Source organism: Vidua macroura, chromosome 11 (assembly GCF_024509145.1).
Source record: "Vidua macroura isolate BioBank_ID:100142 chromosome 11, ASM2450914v1, whole genome shotgun sequence".
Taxonomy (NCBI): Eukaryota; Metazoa; Chordata; class Aves; order Passeriformes; family Viduidae; genus Vidua; species Vidua macroura.
Genome location: NC_071581.1, coordinates 19190081 through 19215097, shown reverse-complemented (window position 1 = coordinate 19215097; position 25017 = coordinate 19190081). Strand labels below are relative to the sequence as shown.

The window sequence follows — 25017 nt, the reverse complement described above, 5'->3', positions numbered from 1 at the left end:
GTAAATATTTCACTTAAGCAACTGTGGTGACAGCTTTCTTTTAGTACTTTAGTCATGAAGTTTATACAAATTGCAGTTGCTTTCCTATGGAGCACAGGGGTCTGTAACACTGAGAAAACAGCATTGTGGGCAAGCAGAAAACCCAATTCCTGACCCATAAAGGAAATTTCAGAGTTGATTCTACAAGACCACAAGTGTTTTCTTCACTTATGCACATGAGGAGCATTATTTTCCTCTCACTGCAGGGAAGTGTCACTTTGAACTGGAGTCTCCATCCCTGAAATTTAAGACATTTCCTCAAGGTTTCCTTCCAACTTCTTCCCCTCCCCCTGTTTTTCTTGCTTTTTTACTCTCTTTCCCTGTTGTGCTCTATTTTGTGTCATTTAGACCATATATTTTGATGGAGGGCATCCTTCTCCTCTGAATTTATGAATCAAAATGTATTCTCCAACTGATACCTGGAGGTACAATTTGCCCCCTAACACTCTTCAATCTTTATTACTGACACATTCAAGGATGCCTAACTCCCACAAGAAAAAAAAAAAAAAAAGCCACATTAATCTTCAAAAATGTGTCCTTACCTGCCTTCTGAAAATGAAAATGGATGTTCTTTGAGAAATTACCTGAGTTTTGCTTTAAACCCCCAGGATCATGCACTTTTGGAAACAATTTTGAATCTAAAAAAATTATAACTGAAAAATCTGCTGGTGTATAAATACAAATCCTCCACTGTGCTGTTTCCTTGGAGGCAGGAAGCATTCCCTCATTCCCTCAGCATCCTGCTGGATGGAGTCTGGGGGGTTCCTGCACACCCTTTTTGTGCAGACAGGACAGAAGGATTTTATTTTATTTCGAAAGTATCTCCTTAGAAATAACTTTTTCCCCCTGATAATACTTTAGAAATAAAAGTATTCTTTCATTTTGGTTTCTTAATATTGTTAACATAGATGCTTACTAATGGATCTCCCATCAGCATCACTGGATTTAAAGACTGAGCTCTCTAGATGTCCAAACTTTATTTAATTTTAGTGTAAATGCCTTTATTTTGATTCTTTGCTCTGGAACAAGAATTTCTAGGCTATGCCAATAGCTCCATTTCTGAAAATGCTGAAGCATGGAGAAACAATTTGGACTATCCAGGGTGGGCAAAACCTGCAAGATGTTTTCTATGTCCACATCTCAGTCTCCCCCACTGGGCAAAACCTTCAGTCTCCTGTTCCCTCTGATGCACAGACATGAAATAAATCATACTAAAAATGAAAAAAAAAAAAAAAAAACAAAACCAAAACAAAATGAAAAGTCCAAAACCACCCCTCAAACAATTTATATTCAGCTAACTTGTGTTAAATGCAGTGAAGAGTTTCCCAAAAGCATCACGGACCAAGCAGTGGTAAAAGTTACACAGAGAGGGAAAACAGGACTAATTTTAGTCAGTGTTCTAACATGCTTTGAAAGAGTTCATGTAAACCTCTGGTGCATAATCACATTAATGATGAAAAGCAGTTTTCTCCATGTCCATCCTAGAGAATTTTTTACTTTAATTCAGCTTCTTAATTGGTGTCTAGGGCTGCTACAATTTTAAAGAGCACACCTACAATCACAGACAGTGAAAGTTTTCAGTAAAACCTAGGAGAAGCTGCAGGCTGGAACTGGAAATCATGAATAATCACATTCACCAGGACCAGTTTTTGCAGTGTCTGGGCTGTGGAATTCCCCAGCACAATCTCACTTTCCCCTCAACTGCTATACAAAGGCTGCGTGTACATCCATGAGCTACACCTGGAAACGCTGCTGACTCAAATTCCAGTCATCAAACAGGATCAGCTGAGCTGCTCTCAACATCCATTCTCTTTTCCAGGCAGTGGAAAAGCTGATAGAAGGGTTTGCTGCTTCCTCTGTGTGTCTACTATAGCACATTGTGCTCTGAGGTGCCAAGAAAGTCAAGATAAGAATTGCTCAGATAAAACCATTCCTGACTCACAAATTCTCCTTCATGAGGATTTTGTCCTCAACCTCCAGCTTGTGTTTCACACCTTCTAGCAAGGCTTTCAGGAACACTTCTTCCTCCCATGTTTCTACAACACATTTCATGTGAGATTGTGACAAGGGGCCAAAACATTTAGGATTTACACAGGCTCCCAGTAAAAGGGCATTAATACCAGCAGTTATCCTGCAGAGGAATGGCACATGGTGCTCCCTCCAGCCCAACACCTTTCCAGAAAGCCACTCATCCAAACCTGGTGATGGGTAGACACCTTATTCCCCAAGCAAGAATTCCCCAGTCAGACATTTCTTCCTCCTAAACTACTCAGACATTTCCTCCTCCTCATTTTACTCCCCTCTGTCCCCACCTCACACAGACAATTTTTTATAATAATTCAATTTCATGAGCCACACAGAAATACAGAAGTGCTATTTATATTACATCAATATTAAATTGGTACCCAGATTTTTTTTTTCAGAATAAAAACATGAGGCTGCTTGTCTCTAAAAGCTGCAATTATGGTTAAAAATAGAAGTTATTAATCTTCTTTGACCATGAATGGCAATGCCACAGATCTGAAAAAGGAGGCCTGGCCACCAGTTTCTAGTCAAGACATTTGGGCAGGAAGGGGAAGAGGCTGAACCCACAAAGATGACTGTGAAAAGATAAACATCCTTTTTCCCAAAGCCTTTCCTCTGACCAGACAAAGCGAGACTGGATTTTAACAGCAGATCATACTTAATTTTAGTGTTAAAATTGTACACAACCACACATTTTGTCCTGTAAACCACTCAGATTTGGAACAATAAAAATTGCTCTGGAATTTCAACAGATCCCAGCTTGTCATGTCACCTTCAAAGTAAAGGTATGAAATTGGTGATGATTGAAAATCATGAGGCATTCAGATCCTGCTCTCAGGATATACTATCCAGCCATAACACCCATCTGACTGAGGCCAGGTTTCTTGCATGGAGGCAGCATCATTATTTCATGAATCACCAGTGACCTTTGGAAGGCACTGGGAAAAGCAGCCATGCTCATTCCCTTCCATTGATTTTCTAATTTTGAGTAAATTGGTTTAATCTGGAGAATGGTTATCTATGAGGAATAAAAATACCTAAAAGTGTCTTTAGAAAACAGTAAAAAGGTTTTGAACTGAAACGATGAATTTAGAAGGGAAACTTGAGGGGAGAAAAGGTAGTGATTTTATAAGCTTTAACTTGGGCACCATTCTGTGGCCAGCCACCCAAACATGAATAAAGTTAGAATCTCTTTAAGCTTAAAAACACAGACATTCAGACCCAGACATTAGTTTTACCCTTAGTTTTACTGCACTGTGTGCCTGGTATCTGTGCCTGATTTACCCATGAAATATTTGCTGTTGGAAAAGCCTGTAGAAAAAACCCACCCACCTAGAAAGGGAAGTGTATGGGCAGCATTTTTACCTGGTAAAATGAAAAATAATGTGCCAAATATTGAGAATATTGGACAATCCCGAGTCTAATCAACTTAGAAAACAAGCTCAGTGACTCAGCACACGCCTGAAACATCCTGCAAGAACAGAATTTGGATGTCTCCAAGAATCTAAGAGCACTCAGGGCTACTTCATCAAAGGAAATTGTGATTTATAGAGTAACTCTTTCTGGTGCCAAGATTTTATATATTCCGGTATCTAAACCTTTGGATTAACAGATTGGCTCTACTTTATTATCTTCTGAACATGAACTGATCATACCTAAGCTTTCTTTGCCATCAATTTATGCTCTCATAATGTTAATGATGTGTTATAAGCATAGATTTTGGTATTATGGCAATTCACCTTAAAGCCACCTGAGAATTACCTGTTCTTTCCCTACCCCTTCTTGTATTTCCTTTTTTTGGCTATGGGGTACACCAAGCTAATCAGATCATTAAGTCCACTCATAAAAATATTCTAGGAAAGATATAGAGCACTATACTAATAACCTCAGAGTGAGCTATATGCACAATTAGCTCTGGGTGTCAATTACTAACTCTAAATTGAAGTCCATTTAATCCTGAAATCTTCTTTCTCACCACCCAGCACTAAATGTCTTGCACAGAAATTATGAACTACTAGATTCATAAACATTGATCAGAGCTTAGAACTTCTTAGGTCTAAGTAAGAAATAAAAAAAAAAATTCTTAGAAGAAATGAGCGCCCTCAAAAGCGAGCACCTGAATCCCCACACAACAACACCCAGAGCCTCTTCTCACACCCCAGAAGATTAGAGGCACAACCATTAAAATGTGGGACTGGAGAGAGGAAAGTGCTCACTCACCTCCCGGTCCAGCAGCGCTGGGGACACCACTGTGACAATGTCTCCCTTCTCTGGGTCGATGTAGAACATGTTTGGGGAGGGTTTGGTGGGGGTCTGCCTGAGGATGTTGTAGCGCAGCAGGGCGTTGTCCGTGCTGGCGTCGTCGGCGTCGAACGCTGCCATGCGCATCACCGTGGTTCCTGGGGAAAGGGGCACACACAGCAGGCACTGAGCAAAAAATCCTCTCAAACTGAGCACTCCACCTGATATTTAGGTTGCACTTGTGTTCCTATTATCTTTACCTTTGTTTGTTTGTTTGTTTTTTTAACTAGGCTGGAAGAGACCTTCAAGATCATCGAGTCCAACCCAGCCCCAACACCTGAACTCAACCCTGGCACCCGGTGCCACATCCAGGCTTGTTTTAAACCCATCCAGGGATGGTGACTGCACCACCTCCCTGGGCAGCCATTCCAGAACTTTATCAGCCTTTCTGTAAAAACTTTTTCCTAATATCCAACCTGTATTTCCCTTGGTGCAGCTTGAGACTGTGACCTCTGGTTCTGTCAGTGCTGCCTGGAGAAAGAGCCCAACGCCACCTGAGCACAGCCACCTCTCAGGGAGTTGTAGAGAGTGAGTATTTGTTACTCAGCCAATAGAAGACTCGTATCTCTGTGCTTTGAAGACATCCATAGTAACTGCATTTCACTAAATGAACTACAGATGTATCTCTTCCACTTTAAATTCTGCAGACAGAAAATCCTCAGGTGGCTACAATGAAAACAACAATATTGAAATAACAGCTCTCTATTTGCCTGGTGAAGTGTTGCAGTTCAAAATGTATTGGATGTCATGTCTGTCAATAAGAAATGTTGTAATTATTAAAGCCTACATCGTTCTAATTTCAATTTGTACAAATTTATGAGCTTATTTTATGAACAACAATAAGCCCCCCATCTTTATTGCCCCACTGTCCTTCTGTGCTGAAGGTTTCCCTGACAGGAAATTCCCTGAGCAAACAGTTCTGCTGGAGATTGCAATAAGGGAAATGCAATTCCCTGCACAGGTTCCTAAATGCTGTGCAGAGGAAAAACCTCACTCTGTTTCTTTATCACAGTTTAGAGAGAGGATCGAAGAACAGTCCTGTGCTTAGGAGGGGAGCACATCCTGCATCCCTGGATCAAGGATTTTCCTCTCCCCAAGACAGGCAGCCCAGAGGCTGCAAAATTCTGTCAGCATTTTATCAGCTTTGTACAGTACACTGAGAAACAAAGAAACAAAGAAAGGGCACAATGAGATGCCTGGGCTGAACTGTGAGATGCTTACCCCTAGACCAAAATGATTTCTTCATCAGTTCATCTGTCATTGTAAATGTAAGCATTAGTTTAAAAAGCAATCTAACTAAATAATATGTGGTCACAGCAAGATTAAGCATTTCTGGTAATATTGAGCTGAGATTCTACCAAATAACAAAAAAGCCATGATCAAATCAATAAATTCATTTCAATAATGAATCAATGTTAAGTAACAGATTAGTGTGAGACATTAGCAAACTATAAAGTAAGAAATCTAGAAAGGGATCCAGTCTTTGGCCTAAAAATCCCAACTGAAGCAATTTATCAGATTCCATGATCTACACCATTTCCATTGAAGTAACTTTGCACTGTCACCATTATCTCCTGTGAGTGTCAGAGTGAGCCATAATTCTTTGCTACAGGTTAATTCCTCTGTAGGAGCTCACCTTCTCTTTTCCCCACAGACTGGGCAAGTATTATTTTAAACTATCATGATCAACACATTTTAAATACAGCATTTTCATTTCTTTATAGGTCTGTAAGACCATAGCATCAGTTTTCAGTATTCACAGAGACTTCTGTGGCAAAATGACTACAGGAGGATAAAACTTGATACAGACAGGGCCCAAGACATTAGATTGCAAGTTCCTCAATAAAATAAATATGTATCATTCATGTACAGTGAGTTTGTCTTCTTTCTGAAGGTCTTAGGTTTAAAAAATCGAATAAAAATGAAATATTATGGTAAAAATCAAAACAAACCCAGTCTCAGTTATAGGTTGATATAAAAACTGTTTGTTTGACACTGTTAAACAAACTCAACTGGCTTGTTTAGATACATTTCTTCTTTTCTTTTTTCTCCTTTTGTTGTAGTTCCCAGAGTACAGAGTGTTGCCTCTTCTTGTAGTGACCTTGAATATAAGCTCTCAAAGGTTTTATTTCATTGCTACTTCGGGCAGAGTTACCCCCTTGAGAAAAATAGCAGAGCCCTGACAGCATGTTGGTTTTATTCAGCAGTGATTAAAGGTCAGACAGCTCAAAAAGAAGCTTACCACTGGATACCATGCCATGTTTTCCAGTGTTACAAGATCTCAGCCCTGATATTTTCACCTACTTTGTGTGAGACTGATTGAGAAGAAAAGACAGAAAAGAACTGCTTTCTTTTTTGAAGAGTTAAGATTCACCCTCTTTTCACAAGTACAGGATAATGTACTGTTTTTAGAAATTTGTCACATTTTTCAGAAGACTTTTTAATGTATCAATGTTAGATAACATGTTTCACAAGGATCTCCCAATCACAAGATTTCAGTGAAATAAATAAGAACTAAGGCAAATCTCTTTAAGAGTGCCCAAGTTCATGTGAAATTAAATGTATTTCAGTACACAATGGTTTCCTGAAGAATGCACTTTAATATGATGCCATACTCAAGTACAGTAGAAAACATTTTGAATGACTACAAGGTTGCTATTATTATAAATCTATTAGATGAGCTGATGCTCAGCAGAGGTTTAGAAACATATATATATATATGTTCAAATATATATATTCAAATAGAAATCCTATTTATACAGTTGTCCTACTGAAATATTTCTGATGATAAAACAGTGGAAGGCACATGTAAATTTTAAGATCTGATGTAAATCCCCTAATCTCTCATTACTCTGGCATAGAACTGGCTTAACACAATGGCTGAATCTGGCTCTGATTTGCCAGCTGCAGTTCTTTAACCTTTCAACTCACTAGACATTATCTTGTTCCCTGCAATCAATCCTTTGGTGCATACAGATAAGAATTCCAGCAACTCAGATTAGCAGAATTTTATATTCTTTTTGCATAGAGATGCCAGCTCCAGGAGGAAAGCTGGAGAGAATTAGATACATCTTTTTTCTACGCTTCTTCTCTCAAAAGTTTTTTGGCATTGGTTTCTGGCTACCATCGAAGTGGAATTTAAATCTAATTTTAAAGTTATTCTATTCTCACAAGTCCTCATTATGTGTAAAAAATGCACATAAAATGTGGGGTTGTCTTTAGATGTTGTTATGTATTAGTAGAGGTTTTATTTGGTTTTTGTTTGGAAATCAATACAGAAAACTGCACCCCTCATGTGCTTCATATTTGTGGCTGATGCCTCAAAAACCACAAGAGCTTTAATCCAGCAGTTAAAACATACACCTGGAATATTAGACCTTGGAGAAGTCTAATAGCTAGATTTCCAGGGAAGAAATTCCCTATCCTAACTGAAGTGTCCACAGAGAGAACATAAATGACAAATTGGGATCGGACCACCACAAAGGATAATGTTTATGTAGAGATCTCCTTCTTAAAAGTAAGGTGGCCCAAATGTATGTTTTGAAAGGCTCTGCAACAGACATCCAGTCCAAAAGAGCTTCATTCAAGGTGTACACTTCAGTATTTCTCCTTCATCATAAACTTTTATTCTTCATAAAAGATTCATTTCCCCAGGCCCATAAACTGACTACATCTTATTCAGTGTCGTTTTACAAACACTTCCATTCCTGGCATCAATCAAATGCAGCTGGCTTTCAAACCACAAAACAACAGCTTGCTACATTATCATGTTAAACAATACACATAAACTTATCAGGCTGGGGAAGGAATGTCTGCAAAATCAGCAGCTTCTTCCTTGTGCCAATGACGCGCAGAGATCCATGGAGGAAACCCTCCCAGGAAAGCTGCACTTGTGTCTTGGTGTGTGGCAATCAATATTCAGGCTTTGTTTGCCACACTTTCTGGGCAGAATCACTCAGAAATCCCAGAATCACTCAGAAATCCCAGAATCACTCAGAACCTCCCATTGCACTTCCCAGAGTTGCTCGTGGCCAGACCCAGATCCCACTCACAGGCCATTGCTCCAGAGGCTGCAGCTATCAATGTGTTGGTTATTTGAAAATACTGGCAAAATCTCCCCTTAGAAACCAAGAAGTAAAATCTAACACATGCACGGTTTTGGAGTGATTGGAACAGAGGGTTTCTTGGGAAAATCTCTTTGGTATTTAGTTAATAACCTCCAATAACCTGTCTCACTCTTTTTTTTCTTTTCCTTCCTTTTCTTTCTTTTTTCTGCCAAGATGCCAAGAGAACATTACTACTGAACTTTTATTTATTTACTATATGCAGATGCTGGGTTTAAAAGAAGGACTGGAGAGGAGTGGAAGTGAGGGTTATTTCTAGCCTGATGAAATGTGAACAAATGTCTCAAGCCTACAGCCTTAAGAGAAGACTAAATTTGAAGACCAACAATAAAATTTTAACCAGTTTAAGGACTGCAAAAATTTAACTTTATGAGAGCTACAGAGGTCAAGAACTTCACCATGGAGTTTTCTCAGCTGATTTTCACTCTTTCTGTGGTTCTCCACTGTATATTCAGTACATTAAATGTTTTCTACATTGTTACAGAAAGGGAAAGGCTTATTGTCTTAATTAACATAATTGTTCTGAAGAGTTGTACTTCCACCTTCTCCACGAGTTCAGCTGTGTCTCTGTACCTGATAACAGTCAGTTGCAGAGTGTTACATTTTCCAGAAGTACGGCTATTTTAACCCAAGAAGGAGGACAAAGAGTAAAAAATGGGATGAAGAAGGAAGAAATGAAGAGGGTTACCTATATCTCTAGAGCCCAACTTTCAGAAACTGGAACAAAGCAGGAAGCCCTCCTGACAATGTTCTCATCATAACTAATTACATGTTTGATTATCATTTTGTACTTTCAGAAAAAAGGCCCCAGGGGAGCAAAACAAATATAAGAAGAAAGGTGTATTATGGTTCCAATCAAGGGTGTTTGAATTGCAATTATGTGTATCATTAAAAACTTCAAGGCCTTGCTCAATAAAGAAGACATTGAGTAAGAATCACTGAGTTCAGGCTTTGAGCATATCATATATTTGTATAGGGCAATAATTTTCCACCATGGGGCTTCCTCACATTTTCTATTTAGATGTTTGGCAGGTTCTTTTAAACTCTAGATTGGATGGCATCACTGAGCAGTACTCTGGGAATGCCACTGCACTGCAGCCAGCAGGACTGGAAGGGTGAACTGGTGAACTGTCAGCTCTGAAATGAATAATAAACAAACTTCTCCTAGTACACAAAATATTAAGTAGAGATGAAGAACTGTCAAGAATTGTTACTATCTCTAGAGAGCTAATGCAGTCAGAAGCATATAAATTGAGTAAGAAATAATGGGACATTCCCAGCTGAATGTTATGACAGAACAGAGAAGATGTATGGGCAGGTCAACCTTTAGCAATACTGGTATTTAACCTTTTTTCCCCAGGAACAGCACAGTTGTTTTGGCAGAATGAATTATTCACTCCTGGGATGTTTGGAACATGACTTATACACAGTCCTGTCCCCAGCCACACTGCAGCCACTGTCACACTGTGAGAACAATGTGAAGAGCTCTCAGGTATTCATTCTCTGCTCCAGGCCAGACACTGATCTATGACATGTCAGTAAGGGAATTTGCATTAACTGGAGTTATGTGACATGGATCTTACTTTGGTGTGTTGTATTTTGACTGCAGTGCTCTGGGTGTTTCCTTCTTTACGGTAAAACTGTGTGGTGAAAGCATGGAAAATTGTTAGTCCCCCCAAGGATCCCCAAATTGTGTTTATTGTCTGTACACACCAGGTTATGACATTTTGTGGTAGCATATTCATACTGAAATTTACCTCTGTTTTGTGCAGATACACAAAATTGTGAAGAATGTAATTTATCCTTTCAGAACACCAAGATCCCCTTCACAGATTTTGTGTTGTACAAAACTCATTATCCCCAAACAAGACAACCTACATTTTAGACTCTGTGCATTTTCCCACACACAAAGGAAAAAAAAAAAAAATTAAAAAAAATGCATGAAGGCTTTTGTCTTATAGACTACAGATAGCATGAAACGGGTATTTGCATGAGGAGTAAAATCAATGAAGTCTCATTTCCTATCTGGTGCTGTCCAAAAGTTCATCCCCTGAATGGATAAGATGATATCTTTTAGAGGGATCACTAAAACAGACCTACTATAACTCTGCCTTCCCCTCAACAGCTCCCTCAGTTCCACTCATCACTGTTCCCCCTTCAGCAAACAATTCTTCCTTGCCCAGGCAAGGGAATCTTTCACTCTTGTTCATTTACAGTCTCTCCAGATGGACTGGGAATTGCAAGTTTAGTAAAAGAGGACTTAGGACAATGGAGATGCAGCTGAAAAAAAACCAATATTCTTCCTCCAGATATGAAGAGGCTGCAGGTTTAAGCAAATCACCAAAGATTTTTTCTTAACCAGGATTCTCCCTAAGTAAAAATGTCACACTCTCATGTCTGTTTCCCTTTTGACCAGCAAAGTTTATTAAGAAAAGGCATGAATTACTTCTTGGATCATGACCATAAGCTATAAAACGTCCCACTGTTCTAATATTCTAAGTGCCAATTCATAACATAATCTTATGTGTCAGATCACATAATTCATAAAGCAATATAACACATTCTCTTGAAGTAAATGGTTTAATGTAAATGATGGTATGCATTGAACATCTCGCAGCAGGCAGACATGACAGAGCAGTGATTTATGAGTGAAAGAATATCTATTCAACATACAAAGAGCAAGATTCAGCCCCAGGCATGACAAACACAAAGGGCCCACGTTCTCTCTGGAGTTTGACTAGCACTAGAAATCAATCAGGAAAATCACAGCAAAAAGAGACTAGATGAGACATTTAAACATCATGAAAATCAACGCCGTGAAAACAAGGCAGGAGCATTCTCAAAAAACATACACAGGCATCTTTGCTGAGAGGTCAGATGGAGAAATTTCCAGAATGTTTGTGTAGCTCATCACCACAGGTGCATTTGGCCAACACTGCAGAAAGGCAGCCCAAAGCCCAAGAGGAGTTTGGTCAGTGCCAGCTGAGCTCCAGGCCACAGCTGCCCCAGGGCAGAGTGGAGAGTCCTGAGCTCTTCCTCTCCTTTTTTCAAACCAGCAGAGGTAAAAAGCCCAACACCCCTGCCCAAAGTGCCCTGCTCAGTCACTGAGCCCTTTGATCTGAACTGCCTGATGATGCCTCAGGTTTCAGCTTTTCTATTTTTCACACTCTGTGCTGCTTTGGTGTGTGGGTCTGAGCTTCATATGAGGTGATGGTGAGATCTCTGCACAGAGCAGGGACACAAAACAATTCCTGCTCCAGCTGGGCACCAAGGACAAATGATCCAAACCTCAGGCCCAGGAGCACAAACAGCGTGGGCTGGAGAGAGAAAAACAAGCAGGATGGGAGTGCCTGGGCTAAAGCTGGGATGGGACAATGAACTGCAAGGTGCAAATGGAGCAGAGCTGATCCCAGTGAGAGCCCCCGGGAGCGCTCGTGCATTTTGGGACCATTTTGGTTCCTCTTGGGTGCAGCCCTGACTGGGCTCTGGTGCTGCCCAAGGTGGATCCATGGAGGAGATCCTTTTAATCAATCCTAGCTTTATTCTTTAGCTCCATCTAGTCTCTGTTCTAGGTCAGCCCTCACCAGGCATCACTGACAGCTGAAGCTTTTTGTCAGAGATGCTCACAACCCACATGCTGCACCGTGCTGCTTTCCCAGGTCCCATGTAAAATTGGAATTGCCTGCAATCATTCAAATTTGATTTCAGGCGTATGTAAGCTGTTTAAATGCAGATGCAAACTTTATAGTCAAGGGTAAGCAGAGAGCTTACTAAAAATATATATTCTGCACTTATTTCTGTTTTATAATCCAGATGTTTTCTTTCCGCTTTTCTTTACCTTTTCCTTGATAGTTTCCCATTCTTTATCCTTCCCTCTTTTTCTGGGGGGTAAAGTTCTGGCCAGAGCAATTCAAATTGTTAATAGGCAGCAATTTTTAAAGTCATACAAATAAATAAAGCCTGATGTAATTTTCATATCCAGAAATACCCATGAGAAATTACCTCTTGAATATGGTAGAAAGCTTCCCCTAAACTTCATGACAAGAAATAAACCAGGAAAAAATTAGATTAATCATTTAACTTTCTCCTCCAAAAAAGCTAATATCCAGTTTCTCCCAACCTCTAAGCAGGGTAGCATTCTTAATCAAGATAAATGTAGAAAAGAAAATAGAGGTTTCAGAGACTTTGCTTAGATTAGTAAAAAAAGATTGACAATTATTTGCATTCTGAAAATCTGGGAGGGAACTGACCATCTTTCACTTCAAAGCCACTTTTACCTTGTCTCCATCCAGGTCAAGCAGAATTAGAATTCTGAGTATTTACAGGAATGGCAACAGAACCAAGTACAAATCCTTCTCAAACAAAACACTGCTGATCACTGGGAACCCAGTTCACATCCATCAAGCCAGGAAAGACTGAATTTGGAGACCAAGCTGCACTTCCCAGTTCTTAAACAGCCCAGGTATATCTTATCCCACAAGCCTTTCACAGCAGCAGTGTCCTTTGGAAAGGAAACTTGGGGCACTGCTAGGGAGGGAGCAGCAGTGTGTTTTAAATCAGGAGTATATTCAAATCTAATAATGCTTCATAATGAAAATAAGAAATATATTTTTCCTTTCATTCCAACAACAAATTATTCCAAATGGGAAAAAAACCTCAAAATAAAACAGTGTAATGTATGGACACTAAGTGCCTATTTTTTTTAAAACAGTAAAAATTACAGTCCATGAGAAATGGGTAATAAGAAGCCCAGGCTACACTCTGTGTGTATATTCTGCATTAGGACTTGTTCCAGAACAACAACAGAATGGAGAGATTTTTCTAAGAAGGGAACATTTTCACTGATTTCAATAATCTTTTGATCAGGGCCACAACTCACAGACGGAAGATCTCATTCCATAAATTACCTACTTTTGTAAAGGAATTGACTGACTTACAAATATAAGAAAGGCAGCAATTACACTCCCCTGTCTCAGTGGGCTTTAATCAAAACCACGTCATTACTTCATAGAAATCACTTTGCACTATTCTTCTATGTCCAAGTAAGGTACCTTGGCATCCTTCCTGATTAAAAAGTGATAATATTACATTTTAAAAAGATCTATTAGTGCAAGGTCAATCTTCCCCAACTGGAAACACTTTTTAAGACAGGGGGCCAGAATTTCTGTTGATCTAATTCAGCCCAGCACTACTAAAGCAAAGATTTATCTTAGGTGAGGTTGTGGAATACAGGATTGACCTTGATGGTCTGTATTAGGTATTAGGATTACATTGCCTTTATTCCCTTTTTATCTCCCCAGTTTCCCACTTCAATATATGTGAAATGAAAGAGAAAACAAAAGGATGATCTGTGCCTTTTTTTTTTTTTTTTTTTTGTGCCTCTTCTACTTTGGATCCTTTCCCTTCTTGCTACCAGCAATTTACACAAGTATCCAATTTTTCATATGGATGTAGGATTATGAATACACAGCACCACAGACTTCAGCAATTACTGCACCTGGGAAGTTCTCATCGTTACTCTTTGCCTGTTAACTAATATGAACTGGTTGTGCTTTAATCTCAAATTACAAAGTGGAAATAGAAGTGAAACACCCAGCCCTGTTACCCCTGAGTCTGCCACTGGGGCTCTCAGCGCCTACATCAATCCAAAATTAACCAGATGAGCCAAGGGTACTTCAATATTACAAAAGCAGTGCTAATGAAAGGAGAATCAGGTGTCCTAATGAGGAGGCAAATCATCTCACAAGGCTTCTATCTTCCTCTGCAGGAGCCAGAGCACACACTTAATTCTGATGTATTATTTCATCTTTGTATTGATTTCATCGCCAAGTCCCAGCCATTTGATCTATTAAACATCTGAGAGTTTTTATCTGAGGGATAAGTGTTTCCATCATAATACAGGATCTTTTTAGGTGAGTTTTGTTTTTCTTCACCCCCTTCTGCAGCTGAACTCCTGGATAAATTATTTGGTTGGGCTTGTAGTGTCTTCCCTGTTGAACTTATTTAAATTCACCCTGCCTGAACAATATTTCATAATGGACTTCACTGCTGGACCCAATAAATAAACTGGGCAACTGCTCCCAGTTCTTGATTCAGAGAATTGCATTAAGTGCATTGCACTTTTCTGGATAAATCATATCACAGATGCAGTAATTCCTATTAGAACTACAAACAGAAGTGGAAGATTTGTTTTTAAGGTCTCAAAGTAAGCGTGGAACAAATCCTTAGTGAGGATCATGAAGCATGTGTTGGAAAGATATCCTTAAAAAGGATTCATTCTTCCCTCATGCATTCTCCTGAACCCAGTTCAACAGCTTCCCACTGTAAAGGAGTCCACAGGAGGAAGGATAAACACCATCAGTTATCCCAGGAACCTGCACTTCAAGTTGGTCAGCCTTTAAATCAAGTCCACACAGCTCATTCTCTAAGAGCAATAAGAGAAGATGGAATTGTTTGCTGCCTTTTTCCCCATCTTGAGACTAAAGTAGCTGCACGTAGAAATCTTTGCAGCCCTTCTTCAAATGATCTTTTTGGTTAAATTATATTTTAAAGCCACTGATAGCTGAATTTAATAAATGATTCAGATGCTGCAAGAGTGTGCTCTGTGATTTTAAAACAGGCCTTTGAAACTATCTTGTATAAATCACAGGTTTCAAAACCATCCATGTTTGTAACAAGAGTACAATTTGGGGTCTGTGATATATATTTTCAGTAGGGATCCTGATATTCTTTCCTGAATTAAGTCATTGATTAAATCACTTAGTTCAGCAAGTGTGATTACTTTTACTCATTTACAACCATTTTAGGCTCAGATATCCAGTCTTTTTTATAGTCACTAAAGAGGGACTGGCAGTTTTGGATGCAGTTCATCCCATTCTAACATAAAAAATTTAGGAAAGGTGAGATAAAGCATCCTTACAAGTGGTTCATTCTGGGTGAAATCTGAATCTGAGAGGACACTTAAAAGATGTGATACAATCCCATTAATTCTGCCCACTACTACAGGAGTGGAAAGCAGGGTTAGAATAAAATGGTTCTGTTTTACTTTTGTTCTGGTACCACAGACTCCAGAACCCTTTCTCTCCCCATCTCATGACTGCTTAGGGCTGAAGGGATCTTTGTTCTTTACAAACTTTGTTCTTTACAAACTTTGTTCCTGCACAACTTTACAACCTGCACTGGCACTCAACCCCTGCTAAGTGGAGCCCTGCAAGGATTAAGAGCAGGCCAAGATATCCCTGGTTTTATTCCCTTAGAACTGATGCATCTTGTTAGGAAGGGACCTCAAGCAGCAAATCAAGTTATTTTAAGTCGGTGTGTAATTGATTTAGTACTGAAAGGGCTACATTATGTCCCTGCAAAGAAAATATGAGCATGGAAAAGCTTCTGTATGTCATAAACCATCTAAATATTGACTATGAAACTCCTTAATGTAAAATTAATAATTAAGCACAGAACAGGTCATGATATATCACTGCCTGCAATTGGGTACTTAAGATATCATAAAGATTTGTGGAGCTGTGTGCAAATATGGGGTCATTAAGTCACAGGCTTGCTAAGTATATTTATAAATGCACATATTCCTTCTTGAGCAAAAAGGAAACAAGCATCAGTCAGTGCCAAATCATCCTAAGAAAGGAGACCCAGGAAAAGATTTCCAATTTTCAAACTTCTAGTTCTCCACTGGGTACTTTTCCACACCCCTCAGCCTGAACACAGTTAAAATTCAAGTTTTCAACTCAGGCTTCAATGAAATCTTTTCTCTTGGGGAGAAGAGAAGGTGGGTCTGGCCTGTGTGAGGGATGCCCTGCATGGACCATCACAGGTGAGTGTCCATTCCAGCCATCCCTTTCCCTGTCTGGAGTAAACTGGAAGGCAAACAGGACTTGGGAGCAGACACAGGTGCTCCTGCCTCGGGTTCCCTGTTGACATTTGCCCTCACCATTTCCAGAGCTGGAAATGTCAATACCAATATACCACAAAGTTCAAAGGCAATGTGTAAACACCATTTGTCAAACAGTCACAGAGTTTCTCTTCAACCTCAGTTCTTTTGTAATTTTGAGTGGAGCCCTGATTCAATGTATGGAAGAATGAAAATTCCAAATTATATCAACCTTCAGAGCACGAATCCCTGAGAGCTTGAGTGCATTTCTTCCATGCAACACTTCAGTTAAATAATCAAGTAAGAAATATTTGACTTCAAAACCCTGTGATTTATTTGTTTGTTTTCCCAGTAACTTATATGAAATCCTACTTTCTAGGGATGTGAGCTGTAAATTTCGCCAGCAATCAACAAGTTCAGGGATTGAGTCAGAGTTTTTGTCTCTGAGGTGTCTGCTCATGTCCATCCCTGACCCTGCCACACACTTCATAATTAGATCATCAATAAATTATTATATTTATACAAACAAAGGGTTGAGGATCACAGAACTCCTACCACATCAATTCCCTGACTTTTGGCAAGACCAGTGACTTCCAAACCCCACCCCATACTTAATACCTACTAAAGAAAAAAAATCCAAGCAAACAACTATTCCCCAAACTTATCAAATTTGATATCTTTACCTTATAATTTTGGTAAATATTATTAAATTTATTATAATACAATCATAATAAATATATAGACTATATTTATATCTAGTATAAATAATTATTTTATATATATATTATATATCTTATAATTATTTTATGTCTGTTTATCTACAGTAAAACTCCTATGACAGCTACAAGTGAGCCACAATGATTTGTGTCTATGGATTGCATGCCAAACTGGGAAAATTGTACCTTAAATCACAGATCCCCGACAGATCTGGGAAGCCAAAGAGGAAAGAAACATTCCAGTGACAGGTACCAATGTCGAGTGAAGTTATTGTGTATTTTTATAACATTACCATGAAGATGCATTAAATAACTGCAAACTCTTTTGTTCTGAGAGCTCACTTTGCTTTTTATCCCAATGTGCTGCTTTAAAGAGAGAAGAGTTTGGGATTTCAGTCACTTCCACTGCACCTAAGAACTGACCCAGGGATAGAAATCCCAGCAGATTTCTCTCAAGACTCTCCCACATTTCACTTTTTGTGCCTCAACAGCCAGATCTGACAATGATCTCCTTGCACTAAATCTGTTGGCACAGAACAACTACAAATTAAACCAAATGGGTAATTTGCTAAAGCAAATTAAGAAGGCCCATTTTTACAAGTTTCCCACTCAGGCAGAACACCGGTATAGTTTTAGAATGTAAAGAAAAAATCCAGTTGTATATATCCATGCAAACATGGACTTTTAAAACTACAGAACTGGTGGCAAGTTGGTGATGTTGTTAAAAGCACAGAAATACAGGTGCCAATAGCACTGTGAAAAAAAAATTGAGGTAGGATATTCTTAAATAAATTAATCTCTAAAGACATCAGACATGTGATTTTTTCTGTATAAATTTTCTGATTTTTTCAGATTTGCCTGGTTAGTAACTTTTTATATGTATTAAAATATACATAAATATTAACCCCAAAGAGAATATATTTAATAATACATAGTAAGACTTTTTAGAGAAGCATTTATCTCTACTGAATACCAGTGATATCTTCTGTCCTTGAAGTGATCATGGATTAAGACTAAGTTTTACTTGAAACTTTTAGACACATTCAGATCTAAAAATCTCTAAAAATCTCTAATGTTCCATATAATTTTTGTATTTAACAAATAAATCACTTGTGCCTTCTGAGCCTGCCATTCTCTCAGCTCCCTGTACCATGAAACACTGTGATCTCCTAACCAGTACTTTATTCATTTGTCACAGATGACAAATATATGACAAATATATATATATATATATATATATATTTATTTATTTATTTATTTATTTATTTATATAATCTGTATAACAAACCAGTTATTCTGATATTTTTCATGCAATATAACACAGAGCTGTTGTTAGCTGAATAACTCAGCTGCAAGAATCCTACAGGAATAGCTTCACTCTGGTGCCTGGAATGCAGTCTGGGCCAAAATTCTCTCCCTTGGTTGGGAATCTGCTGGGTGCTGGGAAGGGAAATGAGTTTTGCTACAAGAACTCTTCCCATCTGGTTAAAAAATAAATGAAAAGTTAAATAAAATGGGAAGTGCTGCTGTTCTCTGCTTAGATTTTGTCCATAAATCAGCTCTTTTGCAGAATTGGGAGGTAGTAGAAGCTGCAGCAAAGCAGCATTGATGTTCCTATTCCAATTTAGCAATCTTAGCAGCAGCTCAGAGCATCATTCAGCAGCATCCCACTTGCAGAAGGACCTGGTTATGCCAATTCCTGAGGGGTTTTAGCACATTTACACGTTGGAAACAAACTGATGAATGTTCTGTGGTGTGTCAGTTGTGGAATCTCCCGTGTGTGCTGCTGGAGCTCCACACACAGACATTTCCTGCTGCTTCCAAACAATAACATTCCCATGCTCAGGAAAATGTGATATCCTGAATAATGCAATGTAATTGAATGGGCTGCTACAGTTGGCTTCCAAAAATCTTCTTTTCAAACTAATGCTTTGCTCACTGATCTGCCAAGGTCTGGGCAGTGGGTGAAAATGTCTGTGTGAGACATCATGAGGGTGTTGCTCCACCAGGATTTGAGTGGAAATGTTGCAAAGTGGCCCCAGTGTCCAGGAATTGGAAAAAAATTAACACAAAAAGCAGTTAAGAATATTTTTCATTCTCTGGTTTTGTGCCTATTCCTAAAGCAATGAGATCTATGTACAAATCCATAAATTGCATTATAAATTACCCATGCTACAGATGTTTATAAGCCATAATTAAAATCAACCCAGTGCCCCTCAATTAAGCATTTATGACAGATTTATTCAAAAATTAGTTAACCATTTATAAGGCACTTAGATGGAAACAGAGTATAAATGATGAGTTTCAGTTTTCTGGGCAAACTTTATAAAGCATTTTAATTTCATCTTCTGTCCTGGTTACTGCATGTGGAGACTGTGCAGTACTGGAAATAATTTCTGACAAGTTTGGAGTTCATGATGCTGGAATGACTCCATGAATAACAGCACAGGAGCATTACAGGCTCATAAAAGCAAATGAATGCTTTAAGAGCTGGCAGTACATTCTTAAACCTGAAATCTATTGCAATGTACTGCTCCGAAGCAAAGAGAAATATTTTAATATATGTATAATTATCAGTGCCTGTGTATTTTTCTTTGATCTAATTTTATTTTGTATTCATGTAATGGAGTTAATTTTTATATTATACACACATATAGTTGGTGTAACAGACAAAAATGTATAGATATAGAAAATATTAATAAATATATACATCTAAATGAAGTTGTTTTTAATTTATATCAGTACAAATGTGTTTCAAATTTGGTGTCTTTTCATTGACACATTCACCTGTTGAATTTTCCACACTGATTTGGCTTGACTCAAATAATTCTGGAAGAGCCCTGTATGGAATAAGAAGCTCAGCATCATCTCTTAGTTGCTGTAGCCAATGCCCTTCCCACAAATCTGATCTCTTACCTGATCAGTAATTAAATTTATACATGCTTTTAAAAAGTAATTAATGGAGGTATAATATTCATATTGCTCATGTTTTGCTGCATGCATCAAAATTAATTAGTGTTAATAAAAAGTTACATGGGTTGGAAACTACATAACAACTATTACAGAGGAAGGGAAAAACATCATTTCTGCTCCTGCTCTGAAAATAGTTTCTTAAAAATCCCTAGAAACTGAAATGTGACACTGCAATAAATACACCTGTTACTCAAAGAGGTTGTATTTCTGCAGCTCTAATGTACAAAACTGCTTGTATTGATTCTTCCCCAGGCTTATTCAATTAGAACATTTGAAAAATATACAAATTGTGAGGCAAATATTTACAGCTGTAAATATTTACAGAATGTAAGCTATTGATTTTTGTGTTCCGGAAACATCACAAGCAAAATTTTCATTTAATGTTTCAGTTCTCAAATACAGTAACAGAGAAGTAAGTACAGAAAACTAACCAGCACTGGAATTTAGAGACAAAAAATATCTGATTTCCCCAATTTGTTTCATGTAGGCAAACATACAAAACCTAAACAATAGAAAATTTAAAGATTCCTCTCCCTCTGGAAGAAAACAGCTTCATTTGCATAATCTCCTACAAGTCTAATTTTCCTTTATGATATTTTGGAATGTTTTCCTGATCAGTGAATTCCCTACGGCTGTATAAAAAGTTCTCCACTCAGTAATGAAACATTTTTAAAATCACTAAATGAGGATTTGCAGTACAAATATCCCTGGCATCCTGCCGCAAGACAAAACTATTTAATTCCTTCCTTTAACCAGAATCCATATAATCAGGAACAGATTTATGCCTCTGGAATACAGCAAAGGAGAGCTTCCCTGAGAGGGGATACTCATGTTTATGACAAACCACCTCAAAATGCTGTTTAGAGCAGCTGAAGCTGTGGCTCCGTGAAGGGACAGGCAGGAGGAATTTGAATGGGAATCAAAAAAAAAAACCCAAGGTGTGGGCAGCCAATTAGTTCCAACCTGAGCATCAGTGAGGGTGTGAAGCACATTCCTAGAAATTCCTGCCCTAATTGTCCAGCTTCCCAAATCTCAGCAATTCCTGCCCTAATCCACAGAATTCACAGAATCACTGGGTTGGAAGAGACCTTCAAGATCATCGAGTCCAGCCCAGCCCCAACACCTGAACTAAACCCTGGCACCCAGTGCCACATCCAGGCTTTGTTAAACCCATCCAGGGATGGTGACTGCACCACCTCCCCAGGCAGAGAATTCCAGAACTTTATCACTCTTTCTGTAAAAAACTTTTTCCTAATATCCAACCTGTATTTCCCTTGATGCAGCTTGAGGCTGTGTGCTCTGGTTCTGTCAGCGCTGCCTGGAGAAAGAAAAAATTGCCCTGCTTCCCAAATCCCAGAAACTCCTACCCTAACTGTCCCACTTCCCAAATCCCAGAAACTCCTGCTCTAATTGTCTCACTTCCCAAATCCCAGAAACTCCTGCCCTAATTGCCCAGCTTCCCAAAACTCTTTCCCACCTGGCTCCTGCCCAGTGCTGTGAGGTCCAGGTTTGGGCTGTTCCCAAAGGCATCCCTCCTGTGCCAGGAAACCACTCCAGACATCCCCTCTGTCCTTCCCTCAGCCACACTCAACATCTCTGCCAGGCTGGCAGAGGAAAGGGGCTGTTTGAAGAATCTGGGGCTGGGGGGAAGTGAGTGCCCCCTGATCCATCAAGAATCCTTGGGATGGCAGCACCATCCCAGGAAAAGATGTAGGCAAAAAATCCACTGAGGTTCAGTGCTCCACCAGCTGCAGCATCACCCAAAAAAGAGCAGGGCTGAAGGGGCAGCAAGGAGAGCTCTCCTGCTCATGGCCAAGCCCTCCTCTGGTACAGGCACAGCAATATGCCCCAGACAGGTGAAATTAAATGGAAATATGAGCAGGGAAACTTAGACAGTTTAGGACAATTATCACTGGTGATTTTGAAAGGCAAAAAATGATTTATTTTTGCATAATTTTCAGAGGCTGTTTCCTCACACGGAACAGGAGCAAATGCAAAGCCTCGTGGTGGTCAGGCCAAGGGCCATGCAGGGTCACAGCTTTATGAACAACCACACTCTGGTGTTCTGCACAGCTGATTAGTGGCACCTTATTGTACTGCTGGAGAGGTGCCTAAAATGAAAAATGATTATTTTGCTGTTTACAGCTCATGCAGAGAGGGTAGGCAAGAAGAAAATACAGACACCCAAGTAAATCAGCACAAGACCAACATAAAATGAAACTGTCATCATCCTCCCTGCCCTTGAATACACTGAAGGGATATTGCTACAGCAGGTTTCAACCTTCTTCAAATATTAATTAACCATGGAAATTTAAGGTCCTAAATTTAAATCCACATTAGTGAGCAAACTGGTTCCCAGGTACTGCCCACAAGAATATTTCCAGGGTAGTGACACTTCTCCTGCTGTGTACAAGTCTATCTCTGAATGGAGGATGACTTAACAGACATTCTGACATGGGATCAAGTTCTTTGAAAGATGGGCTAGATTGTATTACACATTTTATTATACAGACATTCCTATTAATGGAGAAGAATTGTTAAATAAATGTTACTACTACTGACAGCAGTAATAGTAACATGATGGGCAGATCATTATTTATTTAGTTTCCACATTTCCAATTTGTTCCATTTGTTTCATAACTACACAAGCTTGAAAGACTTCTTAAAATGAATCACAGAAATGAGAGCCAGAATCAGAAAACCAATTAGATCATCTCCATCATTATTCCTTTACTTTCTTGTTGTCTACATTTTACACAATATGTAGGAATATTAATGTTCCCTTTTAAAAGCAATTCCAACAACATTTTTTCTAACACCGAGTCAAGATTTTCCTTCCACCTCCCTCCAGAATGCAGAAGTGACCATTAATATATTTACAAATAAATTTATAAATAGCCTGAAATGAGCTAGAAATGTGGCAGCCCCACAGCACCCAACAGATTGTGATTTATTCTCAGCTTCCACTTGAAACCAGGAGCAATGTTTCTTTTTCTCTGTACTGATTATTTTTCAGATCAATGATTTTCAGCTGCATTTTAATTACAAAACTGTAACACAATCTATTCTTCTTATGTATACATAACACAAAATGCTTCAAGAAGCATGTATAAGAAATGAAGCTTGTTCTGAACATAACAACAGAAAAGCTGATTCAGCTTTCCTTTCAAAACCAGGAGAAATGGACTTGATTTTCAGCTCTATCAAAGGAGCAGTGAAGGTCTTTCAGGAATGAGCAAAGAGATGAAGATGCAATGTGTGTTTGCCTTCCCCCAGTCAAAGGGGCGAGCAAAGCCTGTCAAAAGCAATTTCCCCACATCCACATTTCCCATCATTGCTCTTATGGTGTTCCACACCTTCTCTTGGCTGCTGATGCCACTAAAACATCCCTGGCTCTGGCAGTGACAGTGGTGGCAATTCCAGAGAGGTTTGGGCTGTTCAGTTCACTGAACAACCCTGAACACAAGACCAGGTAACCTCTGTACCTTGAGAGGCCTCTACAGTATGTGCAGGAACTGAAATTCCCATTGAATTCCAAAGCAAACAAACCAATATTCCCTGCAGAAATCCAGCACTGATTTTAACTGACTGAAAACTAAAACTCTGAGAAAAGAGAAGAGCTTTTGGGCACAACATCCCTTACTTCAAGGGCACCTTTCAAGAGGGCTTGGTGCTCCAAAGGGAGTCTCCTCCAATTCTGTTGTACAAGTAAACAACATCATTTTTCAGAAGTTATTCACAATCTTAGGCCATCACAATCACAGCTACTGGTGTACAAGTAGGGTTTATACCAAAACCTTTAGCCAGACGTGTCCTGCCCTTCATCCATGAGCCAGGCACAAAACATCCTCTGTGTTCCACCATTCCTGTGCTGGCATCTCAGTAGGAAAGTCATTCCTGAATGCTTCTGCTTCACTTTGGATAATTGCATGTTTGTGCCACAGGGAAGATGGGCCTGGCACCCCAAAGCCAGACAGAGGAGAGAGTTTGAGCACGAGGCTCTCCCTACCCAGCTCGTGATCCAGGCAATTCTCTCCTAACAAGAGTCCTCCAGCCACGCAGTGCTGGGAGGAGAGCAGCTCCTGCTCTGCCAGCCAGCAGCTTCTGCCAATTTTTGGGCTTCCTTTTCCCCTCACAGTGAAGATTTGATCACCCTGCACAGACCTCTCTGGAATTTCTGTGGGCATCACCACCGATGTTAAAGTTTGATGTCAATGTATAACACGTGCTGAGAGGAATATTTGTCTGGCTGCTTCTCTTGGTGTTCTGCCAGTTTAAATGTTTTAGGAAAATTTAACTGCACCTGTATGAAAATTGTAGAGAGTATAGGGCAGAAATAAATGTTTTACAAATTTCAGCCTTTTTTTGTTTGTAAATTTACAAAGAGGACCAGTACTGGATGTTTGAGAGAGCGAATCTACATAATGCCCAATGTGAGAGATTTTTGAAGATGAAAATTGACTCCTGCTTTTGTTATGTTTCCTTCTTCGTCCTTGGCAAACCTGCCTGTATAATAAAACACACAGAGTTTGTCTGAGGCTGATTAACTAGCTTGTTTCCAGTAAAATTACTTTCCCTTGAGAGGAACATTAAGATTCCTTTAATGCAATCTTCAGCCATTACCATTGATTATGGCTTCATTAAATATGAAAATGAGGATTTACTCTTTGCAGCAGATATCCTTTTCTGTGTACGTGAGTGAAGACTTTCCTCTGTGCTCCGCTCAGAGAGAAGCGTGAACAAATATTTTATTTATGTACAGTTTTGGAGGAAGACATTGCCTGTGGCAAGAACACAGCTCACTGGAAAGGACTTTGCCAACAGGATGAAAGTCTGGGACACAAATCACTCCAGCCTAGGCAGCCTCTGAGGCACCAGGAAGTTAAATGCAGCAAACATTCATTAGTGGGATAAGCTGATGAATCACAGCAATCTTATTTGTGAATGAATCCATACA

At 39.2% G+C, this 25017-nt stretch overlaps 1 protein-coding gene across 5 annotated transcripts in view; it reads right to left on the bottom strand.

Annotated features, from left to right (window-relative positions):
• CDH13 (cadherin 13) overlaps window positions 1-25017 on the bottom strand; it is a 748238-nt gene that overhangs the window by 433201 nt on the left and 290020 nt on the right. For all 5 annotated transcript variants that reach the window (XR_008438903.1, XR_008438901.1, XR_008438902.1 and 2 more), the window contains exon 7: window positions 4285-4463. Coding sequence is in view for 2 of the 5 variants with exons in the window: in XM_053987830.1 (XP_053843805.1) it covers window positions 4285-4463 (179 nt within the window). In the remaining 3 variants the exon portion in view is untranslated. The remainder of the gene's footprint in view (window positions 1-4284; window positions 4464-25017) is intronic.